The sequence below is a fragment of the Aythya fuligula genome, chromosome 5 (genome assembly GCF_009819795.1).
Source record: "Aythya fuligula isolate bAytFul2 chromosome 5, bAytFul2.pri, whole genome shotgun sequence".
Lineage (NCBI taxonomy): Eukaryota > Metazoa > Chordata > Aves > Anseriformes > Anatidae > Aythya > Aythya fuligula.
This window is the reverse complement of record NC_045563.1, coordinates 33,490,444-33,516,137: the sequence shown is the minus strand read 5'-3', so window position 1 is coordinate 33,516,137 and position 25,694 is coordinate 33,490,444. Positions and strand designations below refer to the sequence as shown.

The following is a 25,694-nucleotide window of genomic DNA, read 5'->3' as shown; positions in this document are numbered from 1 at the left end:
TAATTCAATAATCCAATTCCACAGTGAGTGTGTTCACACACACCCTTGAGTACTGCCTTCATCATGAGAACCAGGCTGCCAAGGGGCCTTTGAATAACCTGCACATTAAAGCCAGCATCAAGTGGGGCTGCAGTTCTCCTCCCCTAGCTACTCTGCCCCGCTCCCTCAGCTCTTGCCTGCCTAGGAGCCCCACTCCAGTTCCCCCTGCCATTCCTCTGCCCAGAGGGATCCATGTCCATATGATTGCCCAAAAGATACATGGGTTGGGAAGAAAGCAGCAGCACGTGGGTTGGCACCAGAGATTACAGACCGATGTCTTGGCCCGCAACAGGAGCTGGAAACAGAACACAACGTGTCTCCCCTGCACACTGTCCTGCCCTTCTCCATAGCCTGACTCCTATTTCTCACTCACTGCGAAATGCAAGTGACAAGCAAATCAGCAGTGATGAGCCAACCTGCCCTTTACCACTAGGAACGCACTCTGCACTTGCATCTTGCATGCTCTTTGCTCCCAACACACCCTTTGCACAGGGCCCAGGCCATCCAGCGTGGCTGCTGTACCATTACCTCCCTCTTTTATCAGTAGCTCAGTCTTTCCATGGTAAGCACCACGCGGGTTTAACATAAACACATTCAGTAAAGTCGCCACAAAAAAGCTATGCAGCCATAGTTTAATTCAGGCTCAACTTAAACAAGTCTGGAATGGCCTCAAATTAAACCAAAGAGATTTGCACTTTCGCTATTGTGACTCCCCGTGCCCTGCCTTTAAAAGAGACAGAGCAGCAGCCAGAAGCTGTTTTGCCAATACCTGCTCCTTAAATGTTATTTGATTCCATTCTGCTTGATAAAATGTGCTGTGGCACAACGTCATGTGGCTCAGCCAGCCATTAGCACCAAAAGAACAGGTGTCAGAGAGGTCACAGCAGTCCCAGTCACTTCTCTCCTCCCACGCAAAGGGGTGCAGAGGACACTCACCCATGACCTCCTGGGCTTCGAGCAGGAAGAAGTCACTCCATGGCCCGCAGCCGGCAGAGTTCAGCACGCACACCCTGATGATCAGGTCTTTGAGAGGGTTCCACGTTGTGAGGTTCGCTTTTGTGTCCTGCACAATCATCTCCCCCTTGAGAGTAAACAGTAACGAGCTGTAAGCTGCCTGAAAAGGGAGCTAAAACATCTAAAATGTCACCTTCAAAACAAATCACTGCTGTGCAGCACCAACGCACAGGGGTTGGGAGCTGTGATTCCTCTGTTCCAGTCTCAGTTTTGCCCCTAACTTAGGGTATCATCTTGGGTTTCTCTTCTCAAAAAATGCTAACAGCTTCTCAGGGTGTAAGAAAGACAGCAGGTTTAATGATTCTGTTCTTTGAGATCTTTCTATGAAAGTTGCCATAGAAATGTTATTTTCTCCTGTTAAAAGACAAAATTCTTTCATCTGTTTTAGACACAAAGATGCACTATCACGCTGCAAAGCATCTGACAATTTTGATTCAGAGGAGTCTTGTCTGGTTTGCCTTCTTAACCAAATCCCAAATTGCAACTAAATTTTATGGCCAGTTTTCACTTTGGAAGACAAGGCCAACATATTTGCAGCAATTTTGGGGATCTTCTTACAGATCATTTGCAGTAAAGACACAAAGACTTGGCTGCCACTGCTTACACAATGTAAATTAAATGGGGATTCACAATATTACTACTTAGAAAGTCAGTGACACTGACCTAGCATGAAATGGATCATAAAAAAGGAAATAAGTCTTTTTTCCCTCTAGCTCTCTGTTATTACAGGCTTACTCATCATTAATGATGCTGGTGAAATGCATATTAAGAAACAAGAAACCGTAAGAAATGCTGTGAACTTCAAAGGCAGATACCTGGGAAAGGTCAACGCTGAGAATCAAATGAAAGGCCTTCTACCCTGACAGGGTCCTTTCAACTCTCTACACCTTGTAAATGAAACTGCAACCTTCTTTTTGTAATTTACAGTACAACTCATCCACTTGTTACGTACACCTTTGCTGCTAGGATTTGAAAAACCAAGTCCAGTCACAGGAGAGAGATCCTGCACTGTCTGAGCTGCTTTTGGGACAGAACTAGGAAGGGGCAGAGATGAACCAAATCCTCTCACAGTTCTTGTTCTACAAGGAGCAGCGGGGAAGTGATCTGTGTACATAGAAGCATTCAAGCAAAGGAACTTTGCACTAACAGGTCCCAAATATTAAGGTGTTACTATCAATTGCTACAAATCAGAATAGTTCTGTTTATAGAAAAGCAGTGACAGCATCCCTTATCCTAGTCTGGATAAGGGATGAGGCACCCTAGTGTTCAGAAAATGCAATCTGACCATTCTCCAACTCTGTGCCCAACAGCTCAGCTCCCCTCTGGATCTGTTACCTGAGTAATGTTATCCTGAATCCACTCCAGCCTGTATCCCAGGACATTTTCTTTTAGCACATCTGGAGCCACACCTTCCCACTCCAAAACCAAGCCAGGATCTCTTTGGATAACATGGATATTTTGTGGGGTGCTGCTTGGAGCTGAAGGCAGAGGAGAGAATACAGTCACTGTGCAGGAAATTCAGGCAATATCCACACTGAAAAAATCTCTGACAAGACAGCTTCACCCTCTTTCCTGAGATCAGTCAGAAGAGAGCACGTGAGGAGTGAAACCATTTCTGTAAGCCACCAAGCAGTATGGTGGCTTCAAGTGGAGGAGATAAGGTTAGTCACTGTCTCTTGTTTTTCTCTGAAACCCCAAGGACCTTGGGGAGCCAGTGGGACACATGCCCAGCATGCAGGTGCCCTGTGGCTGAATCAACTTGTTTCTCACATATCACAGCTGTTAAACACATTTGACTATGTATTACTATTTTATGTTAAGAGGCCCTTAGAGCAGAAAAGAAATCTGACGGCATAACCTCCCTTGCGTTTTGGAATTAGCAAGGACTTTGGTCAAGTTTATCCTCTTCTCCTTTTCAGTTTGAGAACTATCTTCAGAACGTGGCTGCTATTTGCTTACCAAGCTCCAGGGTCTGGAAGTAAACCCTGTCTGTGAAAGGAGAGCTGCCCATCTCATTGCTGCACTGCACGCGAACGCTGTAGTTGGTGGAGTGCTTCAGACCTTGCACACCATAGGCAAAGGGAGGCACGGGGGCAACTTCAGTGGAAACCTCCTGGCCATCTGGTGACTCAGCTACCTGTGCCAAGCATGAAACAGAGCAGTCTGTTACCATAAGCATATGAAAAACAGTTCCATAGGGATACAGATATGGTATCAGCAACATTCAAAATACTGGAAAGGGAGCTGTCAAATAAGAATCATGAGCCATGCCTTTATTTGGTTAAGTAACATCACTCCTAGCTGTAGCAACAGTGTTTTTCCACCAGCAATTCCACATTTTAATTCATTTCCTATGTTAAATAATAATCAACCACAGAATTTTATTTCCTTTAGAGAAAACTAAAAGCGCTTGTTGCTTTGGGTGCCAGCAGCTTGCTTCTGAGCTGTCTAAGTTTGGGCAATGAAAACTGTTAATCAACTTCCCCGTTGCCTTGTGTCACTTCTTCCTTGAGTCCTTTTTCAGAAATTTGTAGATTTTCAGTCTTGTCATTGATTAGAGACATGACAGACACTGCTGGCTTGGTTCAACTGAACTGTTTCAAATCAAAGAATGAGTTTTATCACTCCTGAAGCCCCTCTCTTCCCCACTCCCCCAGGTTCAGAACTTCTAAGCAACATGGGTGTTAATTTAAATCTGGTATCAGTATGCTTTTAATGCACAGACAGGTTCAATGCTCCCACTTGCTTTTGTACTGACAATAGCAGAAATCTCTGCACAGCTCCTGGGCTCAGCCAGTCTTCTCAAGTGCATACAAAACAGCAAGCTAGGAGTAAAAGCAAGATACACTGATGAAAGCAAAACACTCATGGGGACTTTTCATTCTCTAAGATTATAGCAGTTTTTCCTCCCTGCCCTTCCACTTATTCCTAAACACACTTTTGGCCCACTGCTTTATTTGGTTGATAAAAAGAATGGTTCTCACGTTTCCTTAATAGAAAAGCATATTGTTGTCATTATCAGTGTCCTCCAAAGCACGGGAAAAACAATCAGACCTTTGTGCAAAACCCTGACGTGCTGATGAAGTGTTTCTGTTCTCTAGTCGGAAGAGCAGGGGGTCTTGCATCTGCCCCCTTTATTCCCTGGAGCACGGCTTGTGTTAACAGTGTGCAAGTACGTCAGTTTCCTGCCCCATCCCTCCAGAAGCAATCTGCCTGTCTGAACAGGGTGCTCTCAGGGCACCCGCTGCAATGTCAGAGTGCCAGAAAACCAGGGCCAAGTCTTGTCTGCCCGCCCCCTCCCCTCCCCACAAGGTTCCCAGCAGAAGGACAATCGCTCCCTCACTGGGAGCCAGGAGCGTGTGCATTTTCACATGGAAATGTGGGTCAGCGGCTCTCACAAAATCAGAACCATGGGAGAGGGAGGGAAGATGAACTGTGGCATTTCTGCCCCCGAAGACCCTTAGAGGGATAGCAGCTCTCTGTCAGCAGAGAACGACCGCCAAGTTAACCTGCTCCCAGATCCAGATGCAGCGACTTTGTCCTCAGAAGAACAGGAAAAGTCTGCAAGGCTTAGCGGAGGGTGGGAGACTGCTGAGTGGACAGAAACCAAGCTGCTCTGATTCAGCCTCTTTTCCTTATGTCCTTGTCCCCTCACACCCCTGCCAAAAGCGCGAGGAGGAACTCAAAACCCGGGGTGATTAGCACTGCTGAAGCTGATGAGCATGCAAACCAGAGGGAATAGGCTGTTCCAATTGGAGCTAGCTCAGCATTGTAAAAGAGAGGAAGAAAGCCATTTTCAGCTGTGAACAAGAACAGAAGCAGCAACAAAAACCAGAGACAGGGGCCAGCTATATTCAAGCATTCTTTCTGCCAGGGAGTTAAATCAGAAGGATGGTTTCTTTTACTTAACATCAGAGCACGAAATCTCTGGTTTCCTCTCCACCTCCCCAAATGAAAGAGGACTGACTGTAAGGAAATTAGCCAGACTGCTTCCAGCATACCTTGCGTTTGTAAACCCTTCCTCCTCTACATAGTTGGCAACACCCCACAGAAATTCCTTTCCAGCTCATATTACTGCTGCAGTTAGGTGGGGAAAGCAAAGGGGCCCACCCTTTATATTGACAGATAAACCATGGGGAACGTGCCTAGCTGTGTTTGCACACTTGCTCAAGAAACCACCGCTTCTCTCACCCACTCGGTTACTGTTTGATCAGATTTTACAGTTACGTGCATAACTAACTTTGCCCAAAGTTAGGCTCGTACCATTGTTTCCATGAAGCTAACAGGTGTGGTCCCATTTTAAAAAGGTCTTGAGCACTCAGCACCAGCTGGAGCTCACTGATAACAGCACCCTTCACCCTTGATTTCCTTGGCAGAAGTGGTCTTTGACACCAGGCTAATCAAGAATAAGAGGTAGTGCTTAATAGTACTCTAAAACATGCCTAGCTTTGTCTAAAAAAAGCCCAGCCTGTCACCTGCCTCCCCCATCTGCCTCTTTTCCTGTACCATCCCATGCCCTGCAAGCTCCTCGGGGAGGTGGCTCCGAGGAGTCCCACTCTTCACGCAGGGCAGGGGACAAAACTCAGAGGGGACGGTGCAGAGAGGCCGTACCTGAAGAGTGCAAGAGTGGAGAGGAGCGCGGCCATCAAACCCCGGCACCCAGACCACGCTGGCGTTGCTGCTGGTGACTTGGCTCACAGTCACATTGAGAGGCGGGAGAGGCATGGCTGTGAAGGAAACAAAGGCACTTTTCAGCATACACAGAACTGAGCAGGTATTCACATGGAAATGCGCAGAGGCTTGAGGCTAGAAATTATGCAATGAAATTGCTGGCAGAAACGGTACAATATCACATCTTTAGAGCATCGCTGAGTGTTGTGAATTAATCTATTATCTTAGCGTTGAACAGGCTATTCTCATCCATTCTTTAATAGTCCAGCACCCTTGCTCAATGCACAGAAGCAGCGGTTGACCTCTTTGATGGCAGCACCAGTGGGTGATGCTCACACCTGCACTATGCGGCCCTCTCCCCTGCCCCCTCCATTGCAAAGCATGACCCAGCCCTGATTACACAACTGCCTGTGGACTTGCATTGTGAACCAAATCAGGCCTTGAAAATCCCTCCCCCAGCTCTCAGTCCGGCCCCAAACCAGCTCTTCCAGCAGCAGCAGAAGGGTGTGTTGCTGCATGACCCCAATACCCCACAGTCGGGGTTGCAGCAACCTGCTCGGTGCCGTGACAGTGCTGCCTCCAGGTGCCTGCCACTGAGCCTCCTGCTGCGCCCAGGGACAGGGCCTGGATGGAAAACCATGTTCCTCCAGCCTCGGAGTTAATACACTCAACGGCACTCTGTTTGACAAAGAGGCACTTCGAGGCAAAGGGAGCGCCTATCATGTGGCTGGCACCACACTACCAATTAATGGCTGAGCCAGGAACAAAATCAGGGTTCTCAGACAGGCATTTAATCAGATGTTTGTGCTCCCTACCATCACACAGCAGCACCAGAGCACGGCTCTTCTGCTCGCTCTGGCCAGACACCTCCATCAGTGCAGGGGCCTCTAGGATTTCCTTGCGTCAACAAAAGCTCATCAGCTCCCTTTTATAATGCTCAATACTTCCATTTGCCTTCTCTTTTTCTCCCAGTGTAATTTCACGCAGTTACTTCATATTCTTCCTGATATATTCCTCATCATCTCTTTTTCACTCCTGAGTCTGTTTTAATTTAAGCATCTCACTCCTGAAAAACTACCAGTTTCATAGACACCAACCTCTCCTCCGACCTTTTGAGCCTCTCTTAAAATCACAGCTGCTGTACTGAGAAATTCTTTTCTATTGCTCCTCAACAAATTGTACCTTCAGGAGCCCTCTTTCAAAAACCCAAGGGGACTCAGGACAAGGTTCTACATAAAGATCAAATTTTCCACCTCTCCTGGGTTATATTCAGTGAAAAGAAGAAGTGGAAAAGTAATTGCAAACCAGGACTCCTCCAGCTGCAGCTCCTACTCTGCCAGAGAGCTCCTACATCTCTCACCATGCTGAGAACAGCCTCAGCATCTCCTCCACATGGGGCCACCTCACAGGAGAAATGCTTAGACCCAAGCCCATTCCCAGGCTCTCCAAAGAGCCTTGAGGAGAGGATGGGGCAGTTGATGCCACAGATTAACCCTATAAAGCCTTTGCAGACCAGTAACTAGTTACTAGGATCCAAGGGCAGGGGGCTGCCACCCAGGCAAGAACAGTGCACACATGGGTGTGCATGCACACGTGGGGTGGCAGAGCATGGGGCTGGGACACAAGATGGGCAATGAATTCTTTGCGAGTTACCTTAGATTCTTCCATGTCTTGGTTTCTCTCCCTTTTGATCTTGGACATTCAGGTTCATAAGCTCTTTGAGGAGAAAAGAAGGCTGTTTTTTGCTTGCTTGGATATCACCCAAACATTGCCCTGAAGTCTTTATTTAGCTAACGTTCCCATAACTTTTGGGTTCAGCGATGTTATTTTCAACACTGGATTGTTTACCCAAAGGAGGCATGGGCTGTAACACCAGCAAGAATAATCAGCTGCTAAGATATCCAAGCAGTGATGGAAACAGGCACGGAAGAGACCAGCACCTTCCCCTATTTCTGCAATAGGCAGGAGGGATGGATGCACTTCCCCATCACATGCTGGAAAAAAAAACAGAGTGGCTGTGGTTTCTGCTGTGCTGTGAAACACAGGATGTGACCCACAAAGTCTCAGCTGCACACACGAAGGAGAGGAGAGCAAAGCCAGTCTGAAAACAGCAGCTTAAGTGTTAAGATAACGTGAGTTAACTTCCTCTGTGTTTGCAGAGTGCCTGGAACAATGGGGCTTTGTACACCGCTGGGGACTGTGGGCTACAATAACAGTAATTTTCTGCTTGGAGTACACCCAGCACATTGTGGGCACTACAGAGAATAGATAATGAACAACAACAGCAGCAAAGAAGAAGAAATGCTAACAGTTTGTAAATGCCCTAGCAAAAACATTTGCCTCTGAAAACACAGAAGAAACAAATTGTTTAATAAATTGTAGAAAGACTTTAGTCTCCTCATTAGCAGATGGATCTGTGCAAGAGAGGAAGGCCCTGACCACGCACGTACAGACAACTGCTCCCAGGAGTCATTTCATTCAATTCCACGTCTATAGGATCAAGGACTAAATGAACATTATCACCGTCTGCTCCTGTTCCTGCTGATGCTCTTACTGGGAAGCTTTGCCTGAGCTTTGACAGAGGTTGTACTGGACCTTAAAGGCTTTTTTTTTTTTTTCCTATTTAAAAGAGCCTCATCGCTTCCCTAAGCTCATAACTAATTTTTAAAACATTATCTTTGAGGTATTACAGTTCGAACCAATAGGACTACTGCTCTGGACTCGACATTTAAAAGCTGTTTTTATATCTACAGAAGATGTCACATACTGGTGAAACGTCTGCCAAATCACTTAAATTCACTTTCCTCAGCTCAAAAGCGTGTGCGCACACAGAGGCGTATGCTGGTGGTATGTCCTTCACAGACAGGTTGTGTGGATTCATTACCTGACAGATTGCCCCTGAAGCATTTGGAGGACTTTTGGCAAAATGTAATTGCTGGGAAATATGAGAACTGTGAGGCCTTTATCCTGTCATCTTATTAATGATTAAAAATGTGTTAACATCAAAAAAGAAGAAAAAAAAGCTTGTTCATGCCAAACATTATCTCAAATTATGGCTTTATGCAATTTTTAAAGCTTAATAGCTTTGCGAACTAAACTCTATCCCAGGATAAAAATATCCATACAAGATATATTCCACAATAACTAATTCCCCTGCGTAGACAAGCTTTTAAGGCAACAACTCCAAATGTTTTTAAATTAAGTTGTAAATCTTACTAGTCCAGCACACTGCATTCTTGGCATAGCAGTAACCACAACATTTGTCCTGAAGAAAAACACACCGTAGGAATGGTAGATCTACAGCTGGGTTTTAAGCTATACCTTATACTAGCTAATACAATTCTGAATTTGATATAGACATAAATGTTTGCTCTTATTCAGGCTGAGCAATAAGCTACTGCTTGGAACAAATTATTTTTGTGACACGTCTCTTTCCTGGAACTGATAATTATATCATTTAATGCGCATTAAAGCACGACTAAAAATTCAAATGCAGAAGCATCCCAACATGTAGAGGAGGGGAAGAGCTGACTGCTCCGATTACCCCCGTTTCAGTCGCCTGGATGCACAGAAGAAATGCGGCAGTAGCTTAGGGACTCCAAACAGCAGCTGCCCATGCAAGTGCTAGGGATTGTTTTGAACAAGTTTCAAGAGGGGAAAGAACAAAAAAATAAAATCCATAAAGAACAGTGTAGATGAATAGGTTTTACTAGCCACTGGTGATTGCCTTCCTTTCCTTTTTTCAGCATCTAATGTGACGCCAACAGAAGCGAGCAGAAATAATGGGCTCTTTAGCTCTAACAAGACCCATCCATCTCCAAGCAGGAAAGATTTCCCCAGCTTTGGTTTAGATGATATCCAGCTACATCTCTCACGAACAATTTGAGTGCTCCAACTCTCTACATTTCAAGGAGAAACTGCTATTTGACATCATGTTTCCATTTCTGTATCAGATGCGTTTTATTTCCAGCAGCCTGGGATACGGCCCCGCACAGCAAGCAGGAGTTGCCAGAAGAGCACAAAGCATTATTTCAGCTGCTGGCAGCTCCAGCCAGTGCTGCTTGCTGGCAGCTTCGAGACAGCCCCTTGCATTAGGGAGCCCTTCCTTCCCTCCCCACAGAGCAAACCCATCTCCCGTGCCCATTCTCTCACCTTTAATTTGAACAGTGGCTGTCCGAGATGAAGACAATCCCTTTACGTTGTGAGCTTCGCAGGAGAACACTGTGCTTTGATTAATACCTGGAGGTTGGCCAAGAAAAGGAAAGGAAACACAAACAGCTATATAATCCAGCTCCAACCGTCGGCAGAATTTCAATTGCGTGACATCCAGCTCATGCTGCACAGGCAGTTGGAGGGCTGAGCTGGGTGCCAATCAAAGGCACGTGGATTTCAATGTAATTAATGTGCCAACCACATTTTTAATGGAGAGTGTGTGGCAATGTAGAAGAGCTTCCCTTGGAGCTTGAGAAAGCACTGAAAAAGAAGGATGAACCTGGCAGAACAGCAGATCACAGCACTCAGTTCGGAGATGTCCCTTTCTCGCATGCTGGCACGCTTCCTTGGAGCAAGGATGGTGGAGAACCACAGGTTTGTACAACCCATCAGCACCCTGCAGGTCAGCTTGCCACCTGAGCACCTCTGTAACCTGAAGCACAGCCACCTGCTAACTGGGCTGGGAGCCCAAGCAGACTTCCAACCAAATGCTGCAGACTCGGAGCTAATGCCCACCTGTACCTCACCTTTCATCCAACTTTTGGAGACAAGCAAAGGAGATGAAAGCAAACTGCTACTGCAGCTACACTGAGGCACTCTCCAGGGTGACTCAGTACAAGGGACAGCTATGCACCCTCTCTTTTACGAGCATCTGTCCCTCTGAAGGGCCTGAATATGGCATCATACTGATGCCCTGCTGCTTCAAGGTGTGCATTGGCATTGTTAATCAATCATGACTTGGACACATTTGCAAAGCTGCCTGGAGAGGTGTAGTCAGCATCTGTTTTCACTCTGCTGCCTTATAGGGCTCTATCTGATAAAAGTTAAGGGTTGGCCCACTATGGGCATGCAGTCTAGGAGGCAAAAGGTCTCTCAGAACTGCACAAAGCAGCTTGCACAGTGTCCACCTTTGCCTTTCAATTCATCTTCCAAGAGCCTGCAATTGACTGTACTGCAAAGAAGGTGTACTGAAGGAGAGGAGGGACTGCCATAAAAAGGAAGAGTAAAATGTTTTGGCTCCATCCACTCACCCCAGTGAACCAGAGGAAAACTCTGACAGCAGGCAGCAGAGCAGAGGAGTGCCTGACACATGAGACGCTCCCAGAAGATAGAAGCAAGCATAGTCCTGTCCTGAGGAAAACGTGAAGTACACCACAAACCAAGACCCCCTTGCTGTCTGGCACTATTGTCAGCACTGCTTTCCAAGCACAATAGCCCTTTTACCAAACTGACTGCTTGCTGAACAAAGGTTTGCTTTCTGGCTACTACTTTACCATTTTCTTCAGGATTTGATACTTTCTTTAGCTAGGAATGCCTGACCAACCTTATTTTTTGACACGCCTTGGCAATCTGACCATGCAGCTCATGTTCTCCTACATGTTCTCTATTGCGAGACCCACCCAAGGAATATCCCAAAGAGCACTACGGAGTTAAATTTCTAAGTTACCCAGAAATGAGTTTCCATGCTAGAAAACTATTAATTTTGTGTTCTTCCCCCTGATTAAATAAAATGAAATGCCAGCACCTGAGTGCATTAAAGCTGAGCACTCTCCTGCAAGACAGGGTTGAGCATCTCAGCTCCCTCAGCACCTGCTGAAGCCATGTACAAGAGAGGCACAGGTCCTCTTGTCACTAACAAACAGCTGCACACAACCCAGCTTAATTCTCAGAACAATATTATCCCTAACCAACAAGGCCTCCTGTCTATCTGGAGCGGAAGAGAAAAGGACAAACAAAGGTGCTGGTGAGGAAAATACTTAATACCAGTCTATTTGTAGAGTCGCTAGGAGCAGCTGCCCTTCTTCAGGCCCCCACATCACTGCTCTACAATGACAAAAGTTTTGTGAGGCACCGTGGGATGAGTTCAGGGGAGGAGGGGAGGAAGGGAGACTTTTTCTTGTTATCGTCTTTCCCCTCTCCATTATGCATCTTTTCAGTTTTCATTTCAACTGGCAGATTCTATCATAAGGGAGCAGTTTTCATTTCCAACTTTGAACAGCACCCAGTGGCTACGTAAGAGAGGGAGCAGATGATAAAACCATCGCAAATCACAAACCGAGTTTTGATTTACATACAAATCAGGTTTAAACGGAAGGCTTAATAGAATTGGATAGCTTGAAGAATGGCCAGAGATTTACAGAAAGAAACTCCCCCTGGGTGTAACTGTATTAACACTGAGGAAGAGGCCCCAGAGATGAATTTGAGTCGTAAAACCTAGCTAGTTCAAGTTTGACTCACAGCTGCTGAGAATAATAGCAGCAAAGAGAAGAAATATCACAAAGCTGTTGGAGAAGTAACTAGAATTGTTACCTTTACAAGGTAACAACAGCAATAGCTACAGTCAGTTCTCAGTAGGTGTATGTCATCCTTCCCTGAAAGCAGGCTGAGGAGAAACCCAAACCCCTACCGCCTCCTGAGGTCTCCAGCTGATGGCTGGGGGGAAGGCAGTCTTACCATCACATGCTAGCACCCACTCTGGGACAAACCTCAGTCTCTGAGAATATCAACCAGCCCACTTTAGCACCAATACAAACAGTCTAAAAGCATCAAACAATTACAAGAGGTGGTCAGGTTTTAGTGATAAGAGCATCCAGCAAGCCTACAAGACCAGAGCAGGGGAAGAGAGCAGAAAGCAGTGTGGGATGTGGCTGTGCATGGGAGGAGGAGGTGGCATCTGTTACATGCAAATGCTTTTAGGTTTCTAAGCCAAAAGTCACCAAGAGAGTCATTTGCTGAAGCCATAAACACTCCCCATGAGGTGGAATAACAAAAGAGGGACCCAATGCATCACCTGCCCAGTAGCATCTTTGCCACGGTGCCAGTCCCACCCAAGCTCTGCAAAGCCTGCGTGCCTCAAGCCAGCGAAAAAACACACTGGGCTACAAGCACCCCTTGAGATGATCTGCCTTCACGTGTGATCATGGTCTCTCAGCTTTCAAGGTGCAGTCAAAGATTGTTCCCACACTATGTGGCTACCCAGTGTCACTAGGCACATACAGAAAAAAGCTCTCCCTCTCCACACTTCTGATGCTCAAAGTGATCCCCTGCATTGGCAGTAGCCTTACCTGACACATTTAGGATGGAGGGGGAGATGTCTGGAAGCCCCACTCTAGAGTCTCCCATCCACCAGACAATTGTCACTGGTTCAGGGGGACCAACAGCAGCACAGGCCATATGAAATGGGGCATTAGGGGACACGGATACATCCTCAGGTTCCACAGTAAAGTAGGGTACACCTAGAAAAGCAACAGACAAGTGATAATAACTTGAGAGGCTCCTCCTGTCTCTGTTTGTTACCACTAATACCAGTGCCCAACACTGGACACCCATCTGTCCTGCCCCTATACCTAATCTGACCCTGTCCAAGCCCTTCACAAAATAAACTAGATTACCTCGGGATGTGAATGGCCACACGCTCTCACTACAAGTCAGTGAGAAAAGAGTGCTTTCTTCCGAAAATGCCTTTGAAAAGACTATTTCACTGAATGTCCTTCAAAAACTCCCCTATAAAGTAGCCTAAAACAGTAGAATCTGCTCAACGTTTCAGCTGAGAAATTGGGGTTTAAAGAGGAAGCAGTCAATATCTGTAGCCGTGTCTGCCACCACTTTTAAAGGACACCTAACCCGGCTGCAGGTACTTCTTGCCATGCATTAAAAACTGAACTTTGTAAACACGCTGAACTAGCTGCTGTGACAAACCCATGAATGAGGAAAGAATTCCCCTGGTGAGAGGCAGGGATCACTTACACTCTCTCTGCACAATCTAATTGACTGGAGCAGCCGCCCAGCATGCTCGGCACCGAGAGAACCAGGCTGCCCTGAAATTAGGGGTAATTTGTTACAGAGCTAACATGGACACAGCTCTCTCAATAAGTATCTGTCTGCTGCAGTGGCAAAATTCCTGTTTGGTGCAACAGGCCTTGGATCAGACCCACAGGGAGCTGCAGTGCTGCTACCTCAGGTCTACTCTCAACCGGTAAGAGTTAATGGAGCTCAGCACATCAAAACGTGTGGTTCCTCTTACAGGCAATGCCAAGCCTCTGGTGGTTTCAGGGCTCCCACCTAGTTGCACAAAGTTTCAGCAGCCATCAGTATCAGTGCTGATCGTGCAGACCATGCAGACCGGTTGACACCACTTCTGGTAACTGCTGGAGGAACCAAGGCCTGGAGAAGTGTTGGGCTCCTTTTAAACTCAAGCACAGCTGCCAATGACTGTCTACGCCAAAACAAGAAATAAGATAACCTCAGCTGGAGAAAATGTTTGGGAAACTGCTGATCTACCACCTCACAGAAAGAGGAACCAGCGATACTGGGCATTCACATGCTTCAGTCACACTGCCCTTGGCCGCAGAGATGACAGGCCCGAGTGGCTCCAGCTGGCATGGCACATGCTGAGCACCCCCAAAAACAGGCTGGTGCCGAAACATGGATTTAGGAGCCTAAAGCTTGACATTCCCCCTGCACTCTGACTGGAAACGGCATCCTCAGTCTTTTACTGAGGGGTTCGTCACTTGTTTGTATTTTTTAGGTGGCAGTTTCTCTGTGCCCTCCTCTCTTCCTTGCCTCTTGTCCCTTTAGAGTGGCAGGTAAATGAAAAAAAGCTAACATAGGTCTAGAAACAGGTCACCCAGGAATGACAGTGCCTATCTGTACAAAGGCTAACGCTCAGGACAGGTACATCCATCATGATTCACCACTGGTTTCTGCTTACATGCTTTGCTTTATTTTTTTATTGCAGTCCTACTTAAACAGTAAAAGTGAACAAACTTTCCAAATACCAGCTGTGACACCTCCACCTGCTTTGACCTCCTTTTCTAAGGAAGGCCCAAAGGGAAAATACCAGCGTCTCTTCTACCCGTGAGCTGGATCCCTGCCTGTTGTCCCTTTGCCATGGTACCCGAGGTAACCTTTCAGGAGGATCCTGCCCAGCTTGGCAGGTTTTCTCACTTTGGGAGCAACTAACCAGATCAGACAAGACCACAATTAAAAACTCCTGTAGTTCAGGGTGTGCAGCTGATTCATCCAGCTGAGGAACTTGTCAGGATGTTACCTGGACACCTTGCAGTCTGTGGCACATTTACCCTCCTAGTTCTTGGTGCAAGAGGCAAGTGCCAGCACCCACACCTCACAGATGTACCACGGAAGCAGTGAGCTGCCAACCGCCAGGAAAGCAGTGGCAAAATAGGGAAATGAGCCTGTGTATTCCCTGTTCCAAGCCCTGTTCCATATCCTTCCCACAAGGACAGCCTTTTTCTACAGCTCAGTTTTCAGACGACATTAAGGAGACACGTCCATGTGGGTTGGGCTGGTGTGCTGACTCTGTAGCCACAACAAGGGCCAGCCCCACAGCCAGGGGTGTAATTTCAGAGGGAAAGTTCTGTAAGAGAGATAATCCTTATTTTCAGATGGTCACACTCCACAGCATGCCTCTTGGATTACATCTCCAGGCACTGAACACACTATCATGTTCTTGGTAAGGCCAGAATCTAGTTTCTAAAACAGAAAGAGTTTCAAAGTCTATTTTTTTGGGGGGTAAATTCTGAAGAGTTCTTCATAATATCAAACATTTTAGTGGTATCACAGGCACAGTTCAAATACCATCGATACAACTTCTGCTTGTTAAGACTACCTAACTGGATCTCCAGCCACAGACACTCGATAGCAAAGAAATCCATTCTAGCTCTCTGAGTTTGATACCAATAGTCTATGTTTGCATTGTACGGCATACTTGAAGGGTGTCAACACCTCCCAAGGGCTGCAGGAGACGAAGGTAAACATCCCCTCTCAGCCAAAGAGAACAATTGCTACAAAAACAGCAAATAACTTCTAGACAAAGCTGGTGTGCCCAGGGAAGAAATACATACAGAAATAACAGTGCCAGTGGGACTGATAGGCTTTTGTAGTCCCTAGTTTTCTTACACTAACTGCTGATAGCTTTTTTTAATCCACCCCTTATCACTACTTGTTAATTTTTATTTTTTCCCCACTGAATCCCATCTCATGTGACTACACACTCAGTTCAGGTTTAACTAGCTTCTGTCATACTTGCTTTTCTCTTAAAAAAGACCAGTTACATTTTTAACTTATGGTTCTTCTGTTGTAAGCTTTGGCCTTCATTCTCAAAACTCCCCCTTATCTAGCTGCAGCTGTTTTTTGTGACTTTGTTATTTTTTGCCTGCACTACCCAGAAGGGCTCCTTTGTTTTTCAGATTGCTTAGCACACTGAGCTACCCAATCACTACCAATGCACCCAACACGCAAATGCAGCCACCTCTAGAGTGGGCCATGGTATTGGAATAGAAATAGAAACCTGCACAAAAGAAAATTTTAAGCTGTAAACAGTGGTCTCCAGATGAAACCACCTTAAATTTTAGGTGGATGAAACCCTGGAACTCATGGAAGACAGAAGGTAAGCATTCCTCCTTCCACGAGGTCTGCTACAAATATTTCCATGGCTCTGGATGAGTGAGACCTGTGCTATAAAAATGTCACCCAAATCATACCACCTCCTGAGGCACACAACCCGTGTCCCCTCTTAAAGAGTACTCATTCAGCTCGGGCCCAAAATATTACCAATTGCATCCAAAAATCCAGCTCTTGCTGCAAATACACTGTCCCTCTCAACTGCCTCACTAAATATTATACTATGTAAGTACTACCACCTTCTGAGGATCTAAAATGATCATGGGTCAAGGGAAATGAAACTAGAGACAATGAGAAGCCATCAATCCACTCTGCCTTGGGTAACTTTTGGACAACTACCTACAATTTCCTCTTTATCAGACAAGACTAAGCAAAACAGTGCAACATGAACAGTCCTGGCTGTGAGGCACTGATGTATAACACTTCTCCTGAAACTCTCAAAATCATGCTAAAGCCGTACTTTGCCCAATACATAGAAACAGCTGTAGCCCTGCCTTGAGAAGAGGGTTGGACCAGATGATCCCTTTCAACCTAAACCATCCTGTAATTTTATGAATACCAAAGCAACAGTGGATTGAGGGGCTGGAAGGAAATGTGTGTGCATGAAGGGGTTGCTCAGAGAAGCTGTGGATGCTCCATCTCTGTTAGTGTTCAAGGCCAGGTTGGATGGGGCCTTGGCCAACCTGGTCTAGTGGGTGGCATCCCTGCCTATGGCAAGGGGACTGGAAGTAGATGATCTTTGAGGTCCCCTCTAACCCAAGCCATTCTATGAAATAAGCTTTCACTTGCTTCCCAGTGTGCCAAAATAAAACCAGAAGGCTAACAGATGGACAGCTCCTTTCCTTGAAGCCACTCCCCTATCATTTCTTATCTGCCCTATAGTGATCTCACTGCAGTTATCAGGTTCAGAGCTAAGAGGCCTGTCACTTCCACCTACGGTATATTCGTGGGTCAACCCTGAAAGGAAACCAGCACTACTACTACTCCTTACCTTCCACTATGAGCCACACTTGCTGTGATTCTTCCTTCTTCCCCCCGTTCTCAACCTGGCACCAGTACTTCCCAGAATCTGTCCGCTCGACGGATTTCAAGCTGAAAAAAGTCAAAAGCCATATCGATATTTTACGTGGATTAAGCATGTTTTTGCCCCAAAGGACCCTCCAGTGTTTGACAAACCAGATGCATGGATAACACCCACTGAAATGCTGCCAGCCCTAGAGAGGAAGACAAAGCCAGCCAGCACAAAGCACGCAGCAAAACAGTAGAGAAAGGAGCCTCCTCTCTAGGGTGGATGGAAGGAATCCTCAGCAAACAGCCTTCCTCCAAAATGTGCTCGCAGGAAACCCGTAATTTGTGTCCTTTGAGAGTAGGAAGGGGTTGCTCATCTCCTTGACTCTGAGTTGTGATTCTAGCTGGTCTTCAAGAGTGGCAGCTTAGCCTACGGCGCCTGAGCTAGTGGGAAACTCCAAATCACATGCTTCCAACGAGCCCGAATGTTTTGCTCTGGTTAGGTGATAGGACAGCCTCATATGGGAATAAATGGGTCAGAAGACTTCCCCTCTCATTTCGACTATGCTTAGTGTATTCTTACCCTAAGAGCATTTCGCACCGCAAAACTACTTGGGCCTTTCGCTTGGTGATTTCAAAGGGGTTATGCTGGCTTCCAGCACAGGGCCTCACACCACAAACCATTCTCCATTCTCCCTTGCTCAGCAACAACTCTCCTTCTGAGAAGGTGCATCCAAGCAAGGGAAAGCAGTCGCAGGGACTGAGTGTTTCAGCAGATAAATTCTCTTCCTCATTCCACCACTGTAAGGTCTCAGCTACCAAAGGCACCAGTGTGACTCTGAGTGCCCACCAATGTGCAAGTACTAATTGCCCCCCCAGGATGAACAGCCATGCGTCGGCTGTCATGCAAGATCCTCAGCAGGTTCGATGCTGGCTTTTCTAATGCTAGCAGTCCATCTTGGGGAAGGGGAGGAATTTCTCAGATGGAAGACTGAACAGGGAGACCATTTGCTGAAATGCACAAAATGGTCCCGCTACAGCCTGATTTTCAGAGCTGTACCTTCAACAGGAATCAGCTGTCCTGCCCATCCAGCCGCATGTTCAGAAACACAGCGATCGCAGCAGAGAGTCACACAGCAGGTGGTAGAAATGATCACTTTAGTAGGAGAAAGGAAAAAGAGAAATACGGACACATCTGGATTTAACACCCTAACTTAGCCCTGGGGCTGCAGGAAGTTCTCAGTGGAGAAAAATAAGATGTGAGAAGAGATCAGATTGACAGTGGCAAAGCAGAACAGGGAGAAGTAAATGGTATAGATTTAAGACAAACTGTTTCCACAACATAACGTTATGCAACAGTTTTGCTAGGCACCGATTTTTTTCCTACCAGAACATTTATTACAGACAAGCTCTATGACAGAGACTTCTAGTTGCTAGAATAGGAGACTCCATGCAATGGCAAGCCAAGAGACCTAAGAGGAGATAAAGCCTGAGCTCACAGAAGAGTGATTCTCAGCCAGCCAATGGTTTTGAGCCCTCACAGCGATGGCACGCTTGCTTGTACAAGCTCTCTTTATACGTAGATAAAGAGCCAGAGGAGAACCTTGGGTCTTGTTTAACCTGGTACCTCCAGAACTCACCGACATCCACCTTCTGCTGCAGGAAGGGCAGAGAGCTGCTCTGCAGAAGGGAGTTTTTAAGCCCCTGAGCAGGGCAGACTTGATATAACTTGGCATAAACGTATAGGGAAAGTTTCTGCAAAATAATTCGGGGATGGGTTAAGGTGCCAAATGCTCCTTCACAAAGAAGGGAAGGGGACAGAGTCCTGGGAGTCTCATTTCAATTAGCAAGCCTCATCCCTCAGGCAGACTGACAGCTCAAGAGAGAAAAAGAGCAGAAAGAGTATGAGAGAGAAAACCTACACATCAGACCTTAGTCTTCCTGCTGCGCAGCAGAGCAAGATGAACAAACAAGGCAAGAGCATATCCTTTCACCTTGCAGTCGCATCTCAAGCATCACAAGTGTTAGCAAAGCACCTGTCACCAGGGTAGTCAGAAAACCAATACGGCTCTAGTGCACCATCTCAGCCCTCAGTGGCTTCAGTTCTGCTCTCAGTTATGGCTTTGCCACACACTGAACTGCAGACCTGAGGACCCTGCCACAAAGAGGTCACTGCAGTTACATAGCTATAGCTGACAGCAGAAAATTGTGCAATAGATTCCATGATATTCTTCCTTCTCCGCATCTGTTGTACCTGAGGAAGCCGATCCAGTGCTCTTCATCTACTGGAATGTACACCTGGTCTACGCTTTGCACCACTGCTCCGTCCTTGATCCACAACATCTCGGGATCTTCCATTCCCTCGAGGCTGCAATTTAGTTTGACGGGTTGACCCTGGGACACCTTTAATTTGATTGGAGATCCTGTAAATTTCATACCTAAAAGAAAAATACTACTCCGCCCCACCCCCGGAAGAAGGGGGGTTGGAGTACAGCAAATTACTCCAAGTCGGTGGTCTGGAATTACACACCCTACCGGCACGGCATGTGCTGCAGAGGGGTCTGTGGACCTCGCCTCTGCCCACCTGTGCCTGCTAAGCAATAATCACAGGCAAGTACTGAAATCGCAATAGCTGCAGAGTGGTGGCGGCTCAGTCTGCACGGGGGGCTTTTCTCAACTCCGTGCTCGCTCGTGGAGCAGCAGGGTGAGCTTCCGCAGAGCAGTGCCCAGGCAGAGCCCACCACAAAGGCTGGGAGATTCGCCGTGCCCGTGATCTGGCCGTGCCGACCACGCTCTCAACGTGGTACCACACCTCCCTCTCGCATTTCAGCTACGGTGCTCCCGCACCGCTAAGAAATCATCGCGCTTGCTCCATTGTATGCATTTGTAAAGAGCTGGGACACGAGAAAGAATCAATTATGCCACGTTATTCAGCGCACACGGTTCCTCTGCGTTACAGAAAGCTTCCCTGCAATTTACAGAACCTGTGAAAGCAAAGCCTGTTCTACAGCACCTCGCCGAGGAGCAGAGATTTCTGTCGCGTGACGTGGGCGTGCGCTCCAGCGAGCCTCCCTGGGTCCAGCCGAAGGACCACGCCGCGCTCAGAGCCACGGAGCTGTGACTCCAAAGCAGCAGGACCCCGAAGCAGCAGGACCAGCACCAGGGGAGCTGCTCAGGTCCACACTGCCACAGATGCGATCGGAATCCGGCCCGGAGCATTGCTGTACGTGTGGGTGGATGGGGAGTGTTTCCCTCAAGCAGAAGTGAATCTATGGAATGTGTTACCATGAGAAAACACGGAAGCCAGCTGTACAAGCGCATTTTAGAAAGACAGCAAATAAAGGAGGAACCGGAGGATCAAAGGAGACCGTGGGAAAGCAGGAACGTGGAATATAAATGTAAAGCTAGTTTTGTTAGGGAGAGTGGCCATTTCCTATGCCGTGGCACAGGACTGACAGACCAGAACAGGTTTTGCCCAGCTTAATATTATGCCCTAGCAGCAGCTTCCGCATATTTTAGGGAAAAACACACAACAAAACAAAACAAAAACCCCAATTCCATCACTCCACTACTCTGGTGCAGCCATGTATCACCACTGTGCATTCCAGCTTCGCCCCGGTCACTGGCCGGTCAGCTTCTCACAGGACACCTCGCTACCCTACACAACATCACGTGTGAAAGCCAGAGCACCAAGTAAGCAGCCCTGTTGCTCTCGCACTCTGTTACAGTCTGAGCAGTGACCAGACACGGAGACGCCCGGTGTGCCGCTTCCCCCCCACCAACACGCCACCCTCCTGCGGGGACAGCAGCTCCCCCCGCCACCAGCACCCCGGGAGCATCCCCGAACCGGCAGAAAGACTTCGTGCCTGTTTCTAATGAGATCCCCCAGCCTGCTCCCAGCTGGTGTCCAGCGATCGGTATTTCTGCCTTTCTGCCTGCTGCTGTTAATTCAGCGCATTGACAAAAGGCACAGCAAAACTGGTAAGGCGATCGTTTTAGGTTAGTTGCTGCAGCTGGTTTGCTGGGCTAAGGATTTAATCACCTTGGGTGAGGATGATCTAATCTTGCATTACTTAACTCATCTGTAACACAAATTACACGTCCCAGTGTGTGCCAGAAAGCATCCTCCCTTCCACCACTCACAATATTGGAACAAAACATGAAAGCTTCACAGCAGCTCTCTCAGTATTACAGAAAACTAATGCAGCCAGGTTGCTAAAGGCACACGTAAATTGACAGACACTCTCATTACAGGTGCCTTAATGGAAAGGCAAACTACTTGGCTTTCCTCAGACTGCTCTGCCGAAGAGTTAACCACAAATTAAACAATGAAGTGTCATTAGAGACCTTTTATGGTTTCAGTTCCCATACAAATTAATGCTGGAGGAAATTAATATACAGCAGGAGTGTTCAGCCTAAGTTGTAATTCTCCACATTGCCTAATATAAGCCTTCTGTCAAGATCAACTGAAGGGAAGAAACACAAACCAGGTTTTTTTTTTAAATAAATTCACAAGTTTTTGACAAAACTCAGCTTTAGCTGTGGCATCCCTTCCTGTAGGTATCTGGAAGAAGCGCACAGGAGGTCAGCACCGATTTTAACGTCCACCTTTCCCCCTTGGGCTCTCCCACTCACGATTTCCCACCCGATAACGCTCTCGCCAGCCCAAGCGGCTTCCCCCAAGCCTCCCCGGAGCAGCCACAGGAGCCGAGCCGTGAGCCGGCCGCTCGTGGACGCGATTCTATCGCGCTCCTTATCAGGCAGCACCGACAGCGGCAGGGCGCACCGCCTGTCGCGACAGGCAGCGGGTCGGCGCGTCTCACCTCCTCGCTCCTGCCACCTCGGGAGGTTGGGAGCGCGACCCCGCGAAGTTATTTGGGGAGCGGGGACAGAGGGGGCTGCGGGAAGCCTTGCTGCTCCTCCTGCTCCCGGCCTGGCCGCCCGCTGCAGCCGGCAGGAGGCTGCCCGGCCTCCGCAGCCCTCCCGGGGGGCTCCAACTTGGGCAGCGCGGCTCGGAGGGCGCGGGGCTGGGGAAGGCACCGTGCCCGGCTCGCCCCCGGGCTGAGCGGATCGCTGCTGCCGTGCACGGGCAGGGCACCGAGCCTGGCCGCTGCCCGGCTCCCGGGGCTCCCCGAGGTGCAGCTCCCGGCTGTGCCCGGCACCGCAGCGGGGCCGCCGAGCCCCGCGGCCACCTGTAGCCCAACCCCGAGCCCCTTCGTCCCCGGAGGGCCGCCAGCGCCTCACCTGCCGCGGCGGCGGCGCCGTCCCGGAGCGCCGCAGCCCAGAGTCCCAGCAAGAGGAGGCGCGGCAGAGCCATGCCCCGCTTCAGCTCCATCGCTCCCGCACCACCATCGTCCCCCGGCTCCTCGGCTCCGCCGGGCTGCCCCGGGAGGCTGCGGGGAATCTCCAACTTCTTTCCGGCGGCGAGCAGCGCAGCGGAGCGGAGCGGCTGCGGGCGCCGGTCCCGGTGCCGGTGCCGGTGCCGGTGCCGGGCGGTCTCCCCCTGCCGGCGCGCAGCCGCTCGGCGGCTCCTGGGCCGGGCCCGTCCCTCCGCCGCCGTCGCCTCCTCGGCCAGGAAATGGCGGTGCCGGGCGGCCGCGGCGCGCTGGGCTCCCCCTCTGACATCACCTCATGAATATGCAGCAGCGGCCCCCAGAGCACACAGTCGCCGCCCCGCCGCCGCCCCCGGCCCCGGGCGGGCAGAGCCTCGAGGGGGGCTGCGGGCAGGGGGGACGCGAGCCCGAGCACCGAGCCCCAACACCGAGCCCCGGGTGCCTCAGGGCGGGGGGACGCGGGAGGTCGCTGATCTCCCCCCCCCCCCGGCTCCTCAGGAGCCCTCACGCACCCGCCTGCCCTCGAGGGGAGCAGGGCTTGGGGCCGGCCCCCACAGCCAGGGCTCTGAGGGGATCCCCAGACCCCCGAGGCACCCACACAGCACCCCTCGGCCTCCCCTGTCCCCGGGCCTCGCCAGCCAGCACCCCACAGGGTGCACGGCCATCCCAACCCCGTCCCTCCAGCGGGATCCACGTCCCCTTGTCCTCCTTTCTGCTGGAGCAAGAGCAGGGAGAGGTCTGAGGAAGGAGATCTACGCTCTTACAAAGTTACTGACATGGTGTGGGAAAAGTCACTGGCAATTAATATATATATATATATCTGGCACTGTCTTTCTGTAGGAATTATGGTGAGGATCTCGGTTGAAAGACACCATAAGGAGCAATGTCGCTACAACACAGTTTTCAGCTCCGCAGCAGCAACCAGCGTACGACACTTACCTAGCGGCTCCCGCAATACTCTGCAAACCTAGATAAATAGAGGAGTGCGAGGAAATAGCGTTATTCCCACTAGGCGAATAGAGAAACTGAGGCACAACAAGGTCACGTATTTCCCTCCCGAGTCATAGGCTCTGATCTTTTTGGTTTTTTTTTCCCCAAAGCCATTTGCCTTTCTGATAGGAATTCCTAGGATATTGGAGCAGGGCCAAGGGGATTTCATGACTGGAATTAAAATGTCACTCCCTCCCAAGTTCCTCGCTCTGCAAGGAGGAGACACTGACAAATCAGCCCCCGGAGAGCATGCGGCAAGCCTGGGTGCTCTTGGGGATGGGAGGCAGTGACATCCCCTTCATCGAGACCGTGACGGCGCTGGGGCTCAGAGGTGCTGTGCAGGTGGTTGCTAAAAGCTTCACGCGCAGTCGCTGTCGCTGCTCTCTCCCCCGTGTATCCGTATATACCCATCTGTCGAAGTGCACTGCGTGGTTCGGCGCTTACTCATATGGAGAGCGCCTTCTAGAAAGTAGCTCCTTCTTCAGCTTTTAGTTGCCTCGTGAGAAAAACAGTGGCCAGCCATTACAACAACGCTGCTTTTCTACGGCTTTGTGCTCCCAAGGGTTTCAGGCAGCTTTACAATTAGAGGCTTACGGCACTACATTGGCCCTGTGGGCACAGGGAATGTGCTGGGTTGTGACCGGGAGCAAGGAGGCAACAGCAACGGTGGAGACTTGGCCAAGACCATCTGGGGAGGCAGTGGCAGAAGGAGGCTGGCCTCCACGCCTAGATCTCAATGGGCACAGTGTGCTTTGCCCAAATGTCGTGTGTGACCCTTCCAAAGGCTGAAGGGGAAGGGAATGGAGAAGGGAAAGGGAGCTTTTATCTGCCAAGGGGAGCATGAGATGGGAACTTCTTGCAGCATGATACAGGCCAGGCACTGAGCTGGTGTAAGACAGCAAAGCTTTGCTGGAATCAGAGGAACAATGGGAATTTTCACTAGCAGGGGATCTGGCTTCAGCTCGTCTGAGAAGGGCTTTATGTCAACAGCGAGAGGCAGGAAGAGCCATATGAAAATTGGACCAAGATCCTGCGTGCACTGCCAGTTGGAGTGCAAAATGCTGTGGGAAAACTTACAGAGGAGTGCTATATTGCCATGCAGAAATCAAAGGAACTGGCGATTCTGAAATGCTTTCAGGAACTGAAGAAAAATAAACTCTCCTGGCCGTTCGTGTCACTGAATTAAGTGGCATGGCTTTGTTCTGCAAGCTGTGACACCAGTGACAGTGCCGCTGTGAACAGGCAAAGGACAAACGCAGTGGCTCACAAATAATTTGGTGCTTTCTTCTTTTTCTTACTTCTGCTGCTGTGACAGTGTGTTGCCACCTCTCACCAGACTTGCTGGGCAGTGTAGGCATGCTTGAGAATATGCCTAAGAGCTACACAGTAACCAGGAGGTGAAATCCCCATACTAAGAGGCTTCTGAAGACATGGGAGGAAGAAAAAGGCAGAGAGGGAAAGAGGGAGGCAAGGAGGCAGGGTGGGATTTGCTGGATTTCCTCACCTACCTCCGCCTTTCAGCCTTTTCTAGTTATTGAAACCCACTGGGACAAGGATGAGTTGGCCCATCCCTCTCACTTCCGAGCAAGACAGTGCTCCAAAACACCCATACCTAAACGGTCAGCAAAAGTGGCTTGCTTGTGCCACTGCTCCATTGCCAAAACAGTCTGCAATTAGACACAAAATCCTCTTGTTTTGTGCAAGGTGTTTCCACAGCGCTGCCAGGTTTGAGGACCTGTCCTCTTTGTCCTCTGCCTCAGGATTTAAAGGGCAGCAGCATTCCCTCCATCGTTAGGGGACTGATCCATCACGTCAGGAAGCTGCAGCAATGGCAAGAGTGGCAATGACATGAGGTCCGAGGGTTGGCAGGAGCAGCCCTGCCCTGCTGGGTAGGTGTCCCAGGATGACTGCTCAGGTGTTTCCTGAGGGGGTCATCTATTGAAATCAGCTTATTCAGGCCTAGGTCACTATGGGAGCTGCTCCCAGCTTTCCAGTCATCATCAC

At 48.9% G+C, this 25,694-nt stretch overlaps 1 protein-coding gene across 2 annotated transcripts in view; it reads right to left on the bottom strand.

Annotated features, from left to right (window-relative positions):
- TYRO3 (TYRO3 protein tyrosine kinase) overlaps positions 1-22,928 on the bottom strand; it is a 39,715-nt gene extending 16,787 nt beyond the window's left edge. The window contains exons 1-9 of one of the 2 annotated variants that reach the window (XM_032188441.1): positions 22,612-22,928; positions 19,622-19,805; positions 17,351-17,451; positions 13,002-13,172; positions 9,877-9,963; positions 5,665-5,780; positions 3,013-3,190; positions 2,389-2,531; positions 976-1,120 (exon numbers count right to left, since the gene is read on the bottom strand). In XM_032188441.1, coding sequence (XP_032044332.1) covers positions 976-1,120; positions 2,389-2,531; positions 3,013-3,190; positions 5,665-5,780; positions 9,877-9,963; positions 13,002-13,172; positions 17,351-17,451; positions 19,622-19,805; positions 22,612-22,702 — 1,216 coding nt within the window. In that variant the 5' untranslated portion in view covers positions 22,703-22,928. The remainder of the gene's footprint in view (positions 1-975; positions 1,121-2,388; positions 2,532-3,012; positions 3,191-5,664; positions 5,781-9,876; positions 9,964-13,001; positions 13,173-17,350; positions 17,452-19,621; positions 19,806-22,611) is intronic. The other variant, XM_032188442.1, reaches the window with a different exon arrangement.
- Positions 22,929-25,694: the final 2,766 nt, after the last annotated feature.